A 15,549-nucleotide genomic window follows, 5' to 3' on the forward strand; every position below is an offset into this window, starting at 1 on the left:
CTGTTCCTGTTAATACCAACATATGGACCAAATTTTGTTTGATTCCGCCAGTAACTTCCTGAGGAATAGCAAGCACGCGTAACTCGAAAAACGTCCCATTGCTCCACCCCCCTTGGAGGAATTCGCGCCAAAAACTAATGGGCACAAGTTCACATAGGGGCACATATGTGTACTAAATTTCGTTCGATTTCATGCGGTAGTTTTTGTTGTAGAGCGGCCACAAAAAACTGGTCACACACAGACGTGACACACATACATACACACACACACACACACACACACACACATACATACACACACACAGACAGACAGACATTTTCCAAAAATGGTCGAAATGGACTCAGCACACCTCAAAACGTTCGAATCCGTCAAAATTCGAAATTCGAAAATTTGCACGAATCCAATACTTTCTTCTATATATTAGATATAGAAGAAAGTAAAAAATCAACACCTCTTGGAGCGATTGGAGTCAAAATTGAACCAAAGCCTGTTTAAGTATGGATTCACATATATTCCAAATTTCAGCCAGAACGTAGCATTACTTCTTGAGATAGGGCACTCACAATAGAAAAAAAGAACGGGCGATTGCGCTACCCCCTTTTTAGCTGTTGACACCAAAATAAAATCAGCTCTTATACCCACTAAGGGCTACTTGTCAAAAAAATTTTCTTTGATTCCGTTCGTTATTTCTTGAGATACAGCAGTCACAATTGACGACAAAAAACGTTCTATAACTCAACCCCCGTTTGAGCTATTGACACCAAAATTGAATCAGCACCTGCTCCTATTAGGGGCAACATGTGGACCAAATTTTGTTTGATTCCGCCAGTTACTTCCTGAGGAATAGCAAGCACGCGTAACTCAAAAAACGTCCCATTGCTCCACCCCCCTTGGAGGAATTCGCGCCAAAAACCAATGGGCACAAGTTCACATAGGGGCACATATGTGTACCAAATTTCGTTCAATTTCATGCGGTAGTTTCTGTTGTAGAGCGGCCACAAAAAACTGATCACACACAGACGTGACACACACACATACACACACACATACATACATACACACACACACACACACACAGACAGACAGACATTTTCCAAAAATAGTCGAAATGGACTCAGCACACCTCAAAACGTTCGAATCTGTCAAAATTCGAAAATCGAAAATTTGCACGAATCCAATACTTTCTTCTATATATTAGATATAGAAGAAAGTAAAAAGTAATTTTCATTCAAATTTTATTAATATTTAACATTTCTTTCAAGAATTCTGAACAAACATTTTTAACACAATATAACTAACAATTGTTTGTTAATATGATTGTATCGGATAATATTTCATTATGAGAACAAAATGCTACAATGTGTTTAAGTAGTTTTGCAACTTGCTCTCAATAGTTTTAAATGCATTGCCGCAAGGAAACGAAAATAAAAATTATAAAAGTAAACAAAACTTTGCAACGTTCTTAAGAGAAAATAAGTAGGTACTTAAACTTGCTTCGTTTGCTGTACAAAGCTTGAAATGTCTTTCAGACGTAAAACTAAGACTCACCTAATTAGGAAAAACTTTCCAAAGAGTATAAAAGAAAAAAGCAATCTTATTCATCAGTGGTCTCCTCTTCATCTGGTCCCGCTTGGCCTCCGAAAGCAACTCCATCTAACTTTTTCAGCTGTGGCAAAACTTCTGAAACTTTGGTTCTGTAGTTTTCACCAAGAATGGTCTCTAGAGCACAACCTTTCAATACTAAGTCCCCCAAATTCTTCAGATCTGCTAAGTTTTTAAGTTCATTGATGTCTTTTAGTGTATTGTTAGCCAAATGGAAAACACGAAGATTCTTTAAGTTTGAAACAGGTTTCAATTTGTCAACGCTGTTATATGAAGCCCAAAGTTCTTCTAACGTCTCGGCAACAGCTTCAACCCCATTCAGCGACTTCAAGTTATTTCTACCAACGGATAAAATTTTAATTTTGCTCAAGGCATTCAGATTAGTTAATTTGTCTATCATGTTCGTTGAAAGAGATAGTTTTTCACAGTTGCTTAAAGTGCCTAAAGAAGCATCTAGTTTATCAATAGGAGGAATCCAACCATTGACTTTTACCACTTTCGCCTCCGCAGGAGATTCTCCCATTTTCTCAGACCATTTCTTCAAAGCTTCCTTCATTGCTATGCCTTTTCCCATGTTCTGATCTTTTTATTTTATGAAAAAATAAAAAAGTGTAGAAAACAAAATCTGAAAAGTAGAAATATATTTTTGAACCAAAGATTTTAAAATAATCTTTAAAAAATCTCAGCGTTAGCATTAAAATAAGAAGCATAAGTAGGTAAGGGTAACTGAATTTTTATTTAGTACTAGCGGTACCCGCACGGCTTTGCCCGTAATAGAAAAATTAAAAGGTCTTTTGGTTCGCCTGTATATTTACAAATAATGTAGGGTGAATTTTCTCGCCAGTTGGCTTGTACTATTGTTACGGTTCCACGTTATGATAATTTCGTATCTCGCCAATTGGCTTGTGCCCATGTTACGGTTCCACGTTATGATAGTTTCGTAATTTACTCGTCCATCTTATGATAGTTTTGTTCTTAAAATTGAAATAGAAAAAGAACCACATCGAATTTTCGAAAAATCGCTTCGAGGGGCACACCCCCATGCTACAAACTAACTTTGTGCCAAACTTCATGAAAATCAGCCGAACGGTCTAGACGCTATGCGCGTCACAGAGATCCTGACAGAGATCCAGATATCCAGACAGAGCTTTCAGCTTTATTATTAGTAAAGATCTTACTAGAGCATAAAAATCTAATGATAGCGTCGTGCAGCAGCCAATCAAATCGATCAAGTAACGTGACGTTGAATAAAGGTTCAACAGTGACCGCATTTTATAATAACCACTGTTTCTAATTGAAAACTCGATTTCATTTTAGCTCGACAACAGTTAAAAACGATAGTTACTCATGTTCTAATTATCTTGGGAAATTCAAAAAAACTTTATCTCTTGCAGAAAAATCTGGGCTTTTATTGATGCATTTTTTTTTAAATTTGTTAATAATTGTGACTTGTCTCAATATTTCCTTAAACATTTAATACTACACGCAAGCTGTTGCCAAAGACGTCCACAAAATTTTAACATGCTTACAACAGCCTCAACTGTAACTACCTACTGTCCAACCACGGATTGCATGGAATTTTCAAATGTCCAGAAAAGACGAATCTATGTGAATAAGGGGGAAAAGTAAAAATTTGATGTGCGTATTCCGCTCATTTCAATGAGACTCTGCTTCTGCAAAAGCTGACATCGGTAAAATATTATAGACTAGTAAAAATACCCGGCGTTGCCTGGGTCAGTAATAATTAGGAGAAAGAATCGTTACTTGCTTTTTTTTCTGTTTTAAGTGAAAGAATTTAAAACACATCTTTTTGACGTGATTAAAAAGCGAGTTTCTTCCTTACCTATAAAACTAAAATAGCAATAAGTATAAAGAACAAAATAGTATTGATTTAGAAACGAAAGCACTATATTTAAGCATATACAATTTTCCAAAACATGAAATTAATCTTATCATGTTTAAAAAGATTAATCTGTTGATACTTTTTTTAAACATGGAGTCTAAAATCTTCTCTGTATGGCTAATGAAGTACGAAGTGATTAAAAAAAAGTAGTTGCGCTCGTAATCCCCTTATACTTGCTTTAGTTATTTTGGGAAATTTCAATCATTGTGGGCTCTTGGTGCGATTTTACCGAATTTGCGAAAGTCGTTTTGGGGTACCTTCGATGATGCTCCCCCCTTCTTTCCTTACTTTGTAAAACGATATGATATTAATTTCTGTTACAAAGATATCGTCGCCAGATGCTGAGATACTTTTGGTCACCATAAAATGGCGCTAAACAGTTTCATCCAAAATGTTTCCAAAATAAGTAGTAAAATTTGGTGATTGTTTGAAATTGTGCAAGAAGGAAAATTAATGGAAGTTTTTGTGCTGTTTATGGATTTGCCTAATTTAGTTGCTGGATTATTTAACACAGTAAAAAAAGTCTTTTGAAAATTCTTTGATTCGCGATATTTTGTTTACATGGTGAAATCTGAGAAACATTATGACGTAGTCTTCGGCTTCAAAAACAGCGACGTTGAAAAGACTGCCAAATGCATCAGTTACGGAAATCTTTCTGCAAAAATTTTGGCGATCTGCTGGTTGATTGGATAATGAGTAAGTGTTCAATCAGCATAAATAACAATAAAAACCAATAATTGCATTGAAGTTCCGTTTAAGTGGAAAATGATCAGCCAAATCATGTATTATTTGCCAATCTTGTGCAAAAATCTTACTTCAAGATTTGACTTGAGAAAAGCCTTGAACAGTCACGAAAAGCAAAGATAGTCAACAATACAACAATTGTCGCTATCGACAGGCAGTTGAGATGATACACTAAATACTGTATTGAGTTGAGGAAAGCCTTCGAACATGGAACTAAAAAGCTCATAACGCGTTTTTTATTCTACTTAGCAATATCGAACAGGTGCCATCTTCATCAGAAAAATCAGAGCTTTCGATGGACATATAATGTAAATATGTGCAAGTATTTTTTCATCCCAATATTAGAGAATTTATACAAAAATTGTGTTTTATTGCCCCCCTAAGGGGGTTTTGCCCCCCATAACGGGACGAAAACTACCCTATGTGTTATTCTGATGCATAAGCTATATTATTGTAAAGTTTCATCAAAATCCGTTGAGTAGTTTTTTTGTGAAAGAGTAACAAACATCCATACATCCATACAGACTAACTTTCGCATGTATAATAGTAGTAAGATTCGTCCATTTACGGCAGTAAAACGGATGTTTGTCTTTCTATACAATCCGTGGTCAGACAGTATCTATCTATTTGTGTATGTGATAGAATCTTTCAATTCACGTTACGTACTTCTTGATGTACTCGTATTCTTTTAAAATTTGGTATGCAACCTCTCATAACTGGTGACAACTCAATATTCTATAATCAGATTAGTTATCTAATCTCTATTAATCAGTTTATTCCACTTTTAAGCATCGTTTTTTCAAAGATCTTCTGATATGTGGGTGAAAAAATACTCATATAACAACAAAATTACATATCGATAAAAGGACCTGTTTTTTCTGGATGAGATGAAATTTTTTCAAATTTTCCAAGGTAGCAAGAACGTGAATTATAATTATTTTCAACTGATTTCGAGCTTAAAGAGAATTTAGCCTTCAGTTTGAAACAGCTGTCATTGTTGAACAGTTGAACAATACTTTTATTCTACGTCTTGACTCCCTGAGATGCCATCATTATAGTTTTGCTTATAGTAAGACATTATTTCTTGAAAAAAGGTTTCCTTCAAATCGTTGGTTTTCGTGTATTGAAATATTCCAAATCATTATAGTGTGTTGCAAACAATGAAAGATCTTTTTACTAGTAGAAATCGGTAACATCCAACAAGTCGCTACTACTTGACAAGTGACCAGCGTGTAATCGAAAATAACCACAATAACTAATATTTTAGAATACATATAAGCTTCTTAGTAAAATGAAACGCAAATTTATTTGCGTTTCCTGCTTCTATCGCGATTATATTGCTTTATTCATCACAAAGCCTAAATTTGTGAAAATGTTGAATAAGAATTTTCCCCCTGCTACAATTGGCTATAGTTGGGCAAAGCTAACCTGGCAGCATTGCGGAGGCTACATAGCTCCTAATCGTAACATTACAACGCTGCTAGATTAGGTGTGCCCCAATTAAAGTATAGAGATAGTGGGGCTCTTTCATAATTACTGCAGAGTACTTTTTCGTTTTAACAGCGTCTTCTCTATTAATGTTACAATGTGTCACAAAATTAAAAGGGTAAAAATCATCTAATTTTCAAAGCATTTTTTACAGTAATTATACTAATGTGTATCAAGTTCACGGTCTTTCACTTAAAAAATCGAACATTTTCCTAAAAAAAGGAGGAAATAGTATATAGTTATTAGTCACTTAAACGAGCTCATGACTGTATGTTAGAATTTAAAACCAATAAAATAGTTTCACATAAATTTAAAATACATAAATGATATCTACGAGATTAAAGTATTTATGAATCATATAGTTTTTAAGCAGTTTTTTTTATATTTTATCTGAATAAAGTCAACACAAAAATACAGATGTCAAACGCGTAATAGTTGGTTACATTATTACAGTTATCGGCCATGAAATCGTACATTTAATGGCCATTAAAAAAAATATCGAAAATAAACTTGAAGAAAATAACTAGAATGATATTCCAGTTTTTCGTCATAAGCGTTCGTGTATAGATGCCTCCGAAAGTATGGATAGCCGAAATACCCGTTTTGACCATCCCAAGTTAATTATCACGAGATTTTTCTTGTCTGTACGTATGTATCTCGCATAACTCAAGAGCAGTAGGCCGTAGAAGGTTGAAAAAAATCTAGCCTAACGTAGTCCCCTACTTCTCGTACGTTGAATTATTTTCAACACTTATTATACATTTACATATTTTTTATAGTTTTTGACCAGAGGGTTTCCAGTTTTTTAGCACAAAAGATAAAATAGCTAGTAACTGCATGATGGCCAATAACAATATGGTTTCTCCTATTTCGATTGTGAAAAAATTCTAAATTATTTGTCGTCATGCTTGGCTGTTATAAGTTAAAATAATTACCAGTTTCAACCTCCTTTTTTTGTCCTAAGTGACAAGTAAAAGCATACTTACTAAAAATCAGTAGTGAAAGCTGTTCAGTACCAGGCTGAATTTATACATTGCTATAAATACGGAAACAGAACGCAAAAACGAAATGCTTCAATTCTGCGCAGTGTTACATATCCAGGATACAGCTTCATGTTGTTATATTATCGATTAAAGGTTTGCGTGCTATCGAAGATTATTTTTACGTTCGCTGATTCTTTTCCTTACAACATAGTAACTTCAAAAATCTTACTCGCATTCTTAGAATAGTAGAAATCGACTTTTTGAGTTCCTTTTTAAAAACACCTTCCGAACCGAAAGACAACGCAGCTTGCGGGTACAGTGGACGCCGGTTAATTGAATCAACCGCTTTAATGAATCAAATTCTCTAAAACTGAATAAAATCCAGCTTTGTTGAATTAGCCGCTTTATTGAATCAGTAGCTTTCTGGTATCAAAACTGTTTAGAACGAACGTGATTCGTATAAGCGGCGGCCACTGTGTAACGAAAAAAGCAACTCTTTTGAATTGCATCCTAATTTTGTGCTAGCTGATAGAAATTCAAATTTTAATATTCATTGTTGAAATATGTGGGGAATTATCATTACGTGAAACATATCAAATCGGCAAAAAAAAAAAAAAAAAAAACACTGAAATAGCTGCTGCCATATTTTCTTTTCATACTTTAGCTTTGAATTTTAATGCAGCTTTTCATGTTAGTTAACGACTTGTTTTTATTTATTTTGTGGACTGTTTTACACTTTTAATTGACTACTTTAATTATTTATCGGTATTTTTTTCACTTTAATATAACCTTGAGTCATGTTTATTGAACTTTGGTTTAAAATTTAAATATTAAATTTTACATTTCAACAATCCCAAGGGGATAATTCTATGCAAAATAAGCAAATCATCAGTAGTGGAACACGTGTCACAGATTTTAATAAAAATGTTTCATTAAATCATGCGTATTTATGAATGAATACAAAGCGAGAAGTTAAAAAACTGTGCTTTCCTATCGGTATTAGAAGTTGATATTTACACTAAGCCTAAATTTTCAGAGTTTATTGCAGCCATTTTGTCTCCTTGTCTCTCAGTAACTCCGTAAGTAACATACAAAAATGGTGTACCCTACTTTTCGCCGACACGAAATTTCAGAGATATTTCGATAATTGAAAATCTGGCACGGTCGTTTCATTTTTGGCGTAAATAATTTTATATTGGTAACCCTTTTGCTTTATAGTAACACTATGGGAATAGATGTTTCCGATGACTTTGTTTAGATTTGCAACGAAAAATATCTATCGCTTAGGCGCTGGAGCCAAAAAATTGACGCCAATGAAGAAACATCACTTGATCCCCAATCATCGAAATCTTCCCAAAATTTCCTTCCCCCTTTATATTCTCCCGTCATAAGTTTTACACAGGGCTTCTTTTTGTCCTTGGCGATTGTTTTCGTTTTATTTATTTTCATGTTTGATCAAAGTAGCATAGAAACTACTTGTCTAATGATACCATATACATTGTTTTCTTATAAATGAACTTTTAAACGAAATAAGGCATTGAAAATGACTGTCAGTTCCATCAAAGAGAATAGAGAGAATAATTAAATCAAATTATAAATAGTAGTTTTTAAAAAAACCATCAAATAAAAAAACAAGCTGACGTGAAAAGCAGATAACTGCTTTGTTTTGATTATGGCGAAATTTTTGAAAATATGCCGTTATGATAATTTACCCTAATGTTATAATTATATTCAACATTACACTGTTACTAATCAGACATTACACTGAATAGCATTAAAAGCTCTCTTGAAATGTTAAACATGTTACAACGAAATATTTGAGTTATACATACCTAATAAGGATTAGAATATTAGTTAAATAATAGTATTACGTTGACGAAAAAATGGACTAAACCTTTTAGGAAAAATGATAGATTTAACAATTAATTTAAAATATTATTCTTTTAATTTAATTCACTTCAAATCAGGAATTAATAGCGCATATTAAAAATATTTAAAATGTAAAATCGACTTCGCCTCTCTTGTGAAAATGATAATGCTTTTGAAACATATGAGAAAGTGAATAGAAAGTGCTTTATTGCTAGCTGGAATGCTGTCGTAGAGTTTACATTATAATGTGCAATCGGGGAGACTTTATTTCATCCCAAGAATAGAATTCTAAGAAAAGAAACATCGCATTTCGTCCTAGGTACAGCGGCGAAAATATTTTTTTTTTGTTTATTATCATTGTTTGCTTGATTTTTTTTTTTTTTTTTTTTTTTTTTTTTAAATGAAACATGTGCAGCCTTTTTGACCTGATTAGCAAAGTTTTCGACTCATAATTGGAGGGTCACAGGTTCAATGCCAGCCCGTCAAACATCCACCGTGTTCACAAACGATTGTTTCATGTTAAATTTGTCATCGTTTCAAAGGAATCAAAATTCTCATTCCAAATCAATAATTCTGTGGGTTGTAGCTCAGGGGGTTGTTTGACTCCTGGTCTGGGTCAAAACACAGAGTTGTCATAAGAACCCCGTCCTACCGATTAATCCGCGTACACTGCCGTAGGCTGGTAAAGGGCAGTAACTGCAAAACATTTTTTCTTTCTTTCTTTCTTTTTTTTTTCCATTTTTACTTTCTTCTATATCTAATATATAGAAGAAAGTATTGGATTCGTGCAAATTTTCGAATTTCGAATTTTGACGGATTTGAACGTTTTGAGGTGTGCTGAGTTCATTTCGACTATTTTTGGAAAATGTCTGTCTGTCTGTGTGTGTGTGTGTATGCATGTATGTGTGTGTGTATGTATGTATGTGTGTGTGTATGTATGTGTGTCACGTCTGTGTGTGACCAGTTTTTTGTGGCCGCTCTACAGCAAAAACTACCGCATGAAATCGAACGAAATTTGGTACATATATGTGCCCGTATGTGAACTTGTGCCCATTGGTTTTTGGCGCGAATTCCTCCAAGGGGGGTGGAGCAATGGGACGTTTTTTGAGTTACGCGTGCTTGCTATTCCTCAGGAAGTAACTGGCGGAATCAAACAAAATTTGGTCCATATGTTGCCATTAACAGGAACAGGTGCTGATTCAATTTTGGTGTCAATAACTCAAACGGGGGTTGAGCTATAGAACGTTTTTTTGTCGTCAATTGTGACTGCTGTATCTCAAGAAATAATGAACGGAATGAAAGAAAAATTTATCGGCAAGTAGCCCTTAGTGGGTATAAGAGCTGATTTTATTTTGGTGTCAACAGCTAAAAAGGGGGTAGCGCAATCGCCCGTTCTTTTCTTCCATTGTGAGTACCCTATCTCAAGAAGTAATGCTACTTTCTGGTTGAAATTTGGAATATATGTGAATCCATGCGTAAACAGGCTTTGGTTCAATTTTGACGCCAATCGCTCCAAGAGGTGTTGATTTTTTTTTTTTTTTGCGAATAAAAATAGCTTTATTAAGGCAACAATAAGAAAGATAAATCGTAATAGATTGTCGTCTGCGTATTTCTCGTGATTTTAATTGTACGGAAATGATCGGAAATATTATCTCAATGATTTAAAATTTTTAACTGTTGCCATCTTATGTTTGTTAACAAATAAAATATTTGTAATTAATTCAAGCAAGGCTTTTAAAATAACTTTCAATTTTCGCTCTTTGCTTTGCTCTTGCAATAATTCAGATATTGGGATGGTCGTCAAGTTTTTGCATGTGTAATTTTGTTTTTGATGGGAATATTGCTTCCTCGTCAAGCATGGGGAGGGATCAGAAAAAAAAAAGAAAAATATAGAAGAAAGTTTCGTGATGGCCACAACATACTAGTTGCTATCTGTTGTATGTTAGCTTTTTGTGCAAGCTTGCTCATTTGGTTTGCGCTGAAAAAAGGCGCGAAACTAACGTCTAATTCCAATACTTCGCTATTGTTCTGCAGGTACTGCCGTTTATCTGCCCACGGCATTATAGTGGTAAACAAATGGGGACTCTAAGTGTAGTGTGAAATATGGGCTGCATCATACTGTTTAAACTGTTGAGCAAAAGCGCAAAATATTGAGTATTTCAGTTACAATTTCGTAAGTTTGATATTTTATGCGATTTCGTCAAGCATTTTTGTTGCTTTGTCGCACACATTCCAAGCTAACCGTTTGAACCCTGAATAAAGTTAATTAAAAAAAATGTGTATCGAAAGAAAGAAAAAATTGATTAAATGAAGTGAATTTCAAAACCTTTATAAATGCTTGCTAAGATTTTTTTTTTTTTTTTTTGTATTTTTGAACTTTTATTTCAAAGTTGTAATTAAAACTCTTTATTTTTGGAAACGGAAATTAATTCAGATGTGCTTTAGTATGCACATCTGACTAAATGACCCTGCACATCTGATTTGCGAAAAATTTTATTTTTAATTAAACTTATTTAAGTGCAAGTTTTTTATTTTTATTTATTTATTTATTTATTTATTTATTTATTTATTTTAATGAAACTTATTTATTTAAGTGCAATTTTTTTTCCCATTCGGTAAAGTGTTTTGTTTGTTTACTAAAAAGAAAGAGTTGCAAGAGATTTTATTTTCGATTAGAAGGACTACTTGGATGTACTTTTAATTTTTATTTTATTTTATACATTGAAAAAATGTTTTTATTTAAAAACAAATAATGTGCCTCAGGATTGTATAAAATGTTTTTTTCTTACTTTATGTGTTTGTTTGTTTTTTGCTTATTCAAATTCTAAATTGCATGTTGGAAGGAATAATGTTTTGTAATTTTGTTCTTAAATTAACCTCTCGTAAAATCGCACTTTTAAATGTCAAACTGAATCATTGAATGTCAAAGAGTTTCAAATAAGAAGGTCACTAACGGTTAAAATTTGCTGATAAAAATGTAGAACAATTTAAGAAACTGAATTTCAGTTTTATTGCATTACATTTATACTAGCATATCGCGTTTTGTCCTGAGATTTCTCTTAAATACATGCAGTGGTTGCCCGAAGCATCATGTATTCGTTATTTGAAGCTCATCGGACCTGTTCACATTTCTCCGCAAAGTGAGAAGTTAGTTACCCTCCAATTGGTAAACTGGCCAAACTTTCGGCTTTGACTGTGACATATATACTGTATACAATTGTAAATGTTTGTTGTTTTATCTATGCAACCATAGCATTTTTTTTTTTCGTCTCAAACAACTTTCTTTTTAACGGAGAGTAGATAACATTGTTGACACTAAATGAAAATATATCTTTATCAACTTCATTTGTACTTCCTGAAACATCAAAAAAGAAACTTAGATTTATGGGCATAAAGAAAGCTGTGTTCTAATGAGAACATTGATATCAAAACTGTTGAGAGTATTGGAGCTTTAGTAGATCAGTTTTTTTAATGACTGAGCTCATCATTTTTGTTTACATAAACATTTTATGCCAAACCTATGATAACACTGCCGGACCTTAAGCAGGAAGAAATACACTTTAAAACATACTACCAACATGTTGCTTTCTTTTCATTTTATATTTAGCAAATCCACTTGAAATGAACCGACGGAAATTCTTTCGTATGTGTTAAGTTTTATTAGATATGTGATGATAGTCTATAATTAATATAGTTCTCGAGCTGTCATCATACTTTTTGGAGATACAGTAAAACCTGTAAAGTTGACACTGTTTCATTTAGTTGGTAAAATGCTGGTCTGGCATCAAAAATATTCTTGGAAATCTATAAAAAAATAATAATAATAATAAATAATAATTTGCTTGATAAAATTAAAAAAAAATAAACCAAGTGGTCAACTTACAAAGTGTTTTTTAAAATACTCCAAACCAAATTTGGTGTTCATCAGTGGTCAAGATAGACAGGTGGTCAAGATAGAGAGGTGGTCAAGATACGGAGGTTTTCCTTCATTATATAAGACAGGATTAAATCCGTTCCTGGCAAAAGCGTTCAACATAGACAGGTGGTCAACTTACAAAGGTGGTCAACTTTACAGGTTTTACTTAAGTGCACTAAATTTCAATAAGGAGTTATTTTGTTGAAAAGTAGATCATCATGGGGTTATAAATGTATATGAGAAAAAAATGAAGCGAAAAATTTGTAATTTTTGATTAGCTCCGAATTATTAGGAACTATTAATATCAAATGAGTAACTTTTCAAAAACAATAAGACTTTTTTTTTATCAATTTACTGAAATTTTAAATTTGCATGATACATTATACGTCATTCTGGGAAAATAATCTCTAAAAATATTTGAATAACATTTTAAATTATTGTTTCAAAGTAATGCTAAACAATGAAAGTGAGTTGAACAGAAAGAGTAAGTGTCAATTTCAAAAAATGAATACATGGTGCAAGAAATGACAAAAAAGAAATCATTACCCCCTTTATAATTTGACCACCAAAGTACTGCACCGCAAGTGGTCAACTTACACAGGTTTCACTGCATTTCAAATTTAAGGAATAAATCAATAATAATAATAATAATAATAATAACTAATAATAATATTAATAATTATTATTATAATGATAATTATAATAACAAATAATAATAATAATAATAATAATAATAATAATAATAATAATAATAATAATAATAATAATAATAATAATAATAATAATAATAATAATAATAATAATAATAATAATATAATAACCAATTATAATAATAATAATAACTAATAATAATAATAATAACAATAATAATATGAAGAATTGTGCTGCTTGAAAGTTTCATAGTTTTGTCACTTCAGGGATAATTTTTCGAGCTTATCCATTTTTATCGCATCATCATTAGTAAAAGGTAACCTTATGATACCTGCTTTTATACTGCCATGGGAAGGTAAAGCGCAGTATATGCGGAAAAGTAGCAATTTGAAAATGTTGGAGTCTGACGGTTTTTTTTTTTTTTTTTTTTTTTTGTGCTTTATTTTCAGCGAAAACCAGACATGCAAGCTTGTAGAACAAAGGTTAAGTACAATAGAAGACAGAAATACAAAGAAATGAAAAACGAAAAATTTGCAGTTACTGCACTTTAGCTTTCCACTCCAGTTAGTCTATTTTACTCCCCTAAACTGTTCGTTCGCTTAGAAAACAGATTTTTTTTACTGAAAACAATTAAAATATTTTCCAGAATAGACGAAATCCTCGTAAAAAAAACTAATACCTCTTATAAACATAACGAGCACATGTTTGATTTAATATCATGTAAATACATTTATAAAGTTTTAACGAACTACTTAGGTCAGTAAATTTCAATGTGAGCACGCAAGGGAAAAGTCCGAAGAATGTCAAGATGGCATTTAAATTCTTGCCACGTATTGTTCAACATTTAAACTGTCGTTCACCCGATATTATTCCATTTGATTTGTTATAAATTGTGCATGAGAAACACCAGCACTAGTTGAATGCATTCAAATGGGTAAAAGGGTAAGATCTGGCTCACAGATGATGCATCTAGTGTGACATCCCGAATGTAGAGCTATGCTTGGTGAGAAGTGAAAAGGTGTTTTGATATTCCTCGAGCTCCCGTACTTGTTAACATTGGAATTTACTGATGAACGTAGATTTATTATGAGTTTTATGGATGCCTCTGCAGGGGCATTCCACGGAAAACGGCCATTTTGTTTCGTACGTGACGCCACATAAATTTCTTTTAAAATGATACTTTAAAATATTAATGTACAAAACTTTTCTGTTTAGCAAATTACAAATTTATGTATGATTTCTCAAGCAAAAAATTTCGTCATTACCCTTTAAAATTATTACTTTCTAATGAAATATATGAACCGTCACGTGTGAGACAAGGGGTTGACTTTTTTGTGAAATAGCCCTGCAAGATATCAGAACAAGAGCATGACTAAGTGTATCAGTTTCTGTTCAATGAATTCTTAAAACTAGTGAAGGACATTATGACCATTTTGTCTGTCACACAAAGCGACATTTTGTTCACCAGTGACAATAAATAGTGGCAAAACACAAAAAATTGAAGAAAAAAAAAACCGTAATAATTATTCACTTAAACGCTAAATTTAAGGATCTTTTTTTTTTGTCACAAAACTTTCCCGTAGTTTTCCAAACTGGAACGTTAGTGGATATAAACAGTATAATCAACTGTGACACATCAGTAAAATTTCATAATTTAGAAGATTTTTTCTGTCAGAACTTAATTATATACAATTGATCTAAACTACAAAAACCAATCAATAAACACAACATCATAAATAATTTGCGCATGTTGTAGTTTTTGAGGAAAAATCAGTTAAAAGTTATTTTGTATAAAATATTTATTTTTATTGCCGTTGAGCGATTTTGAAATACATTCGCATTCTTTTGAATTATGTCAAAATCCTCGCACTTTTTTAATCAATGCTTTACTTAATGATTACAATTTATTCCTTACTTTTTATTTTACTGCCACAATGACCAGCTTTATAATAAATTGTCCCACTCTCTCAAAATATTAACCATAATGATTTCTATTTCACGCAACATCGAAAATAAGTAGCATTTCGCCATTTTGTTTTTCTAATGTATCGTTTATTAGGTCTTTTGATAACAAGTATTTAAGAAACTAGGGGGCTCTGCCCCCTGGTAAATAACGTTCACCAACCCCCGAAGATTGCTTCGCAATCCTATTCGATTCGCAAAGATTAAAATCGTCAATTAAAAAGAAACAGATTAAAAACGCATTGTGAGCTCCCTTTGGAACAAAATGCACCCCTTCTACAGGTTTCAAAATAACTTGTACCAACTTGTAGAGCCGTAAGGGCTAAGGGGCTCCTGAGCATTGCAAAAATGCTGTTTTGTACGTTTAAAAAGTCACTTTCATATTCGTGGTCTCCAGTTTTATATTTTGCTCTTTAGCTCGAGGCTTGAAT

At 32.6% G+C, this 15,549-nt stretch overlaps 1 protein-coding gene across 1 annotated transcript; it reads right to left on the bottom strand.

Moving 5' to 3' along the window:
* Window positions 1-1,594: 1,594 nt before the first annotated feature.
* On the bottom strand, window positions 1,595-2,176 carry LOC129216312 (dynein axonemal light chain 1-like). The gene has a single exon (XM_054850521.1). The coding sequence runs from the start codon at window positions 2,174-2,176 to the stop codon at window positions 1,595-1,597; it is 582 nt and encodes a 193-aa protein (XP_054706496.1).
* Between the last annotated feature and the right edge of the window lie 13,373 nt (window positions 2,177-15,549).

Source organism: Uloborus diversus, chromosome 2 (genome assembly GCF_026930045.1).
Source record: "Uloborus diversus isolate 005 chromosome 2, Udiv.v.3.1, whole genome shotgun sequence".
Lineage (NCBI taxonomy): Eukaryota > Metazoa > Arthropoda > Arachnida > Araneae > Uloboridae > Uloborus > Uloborus diversus.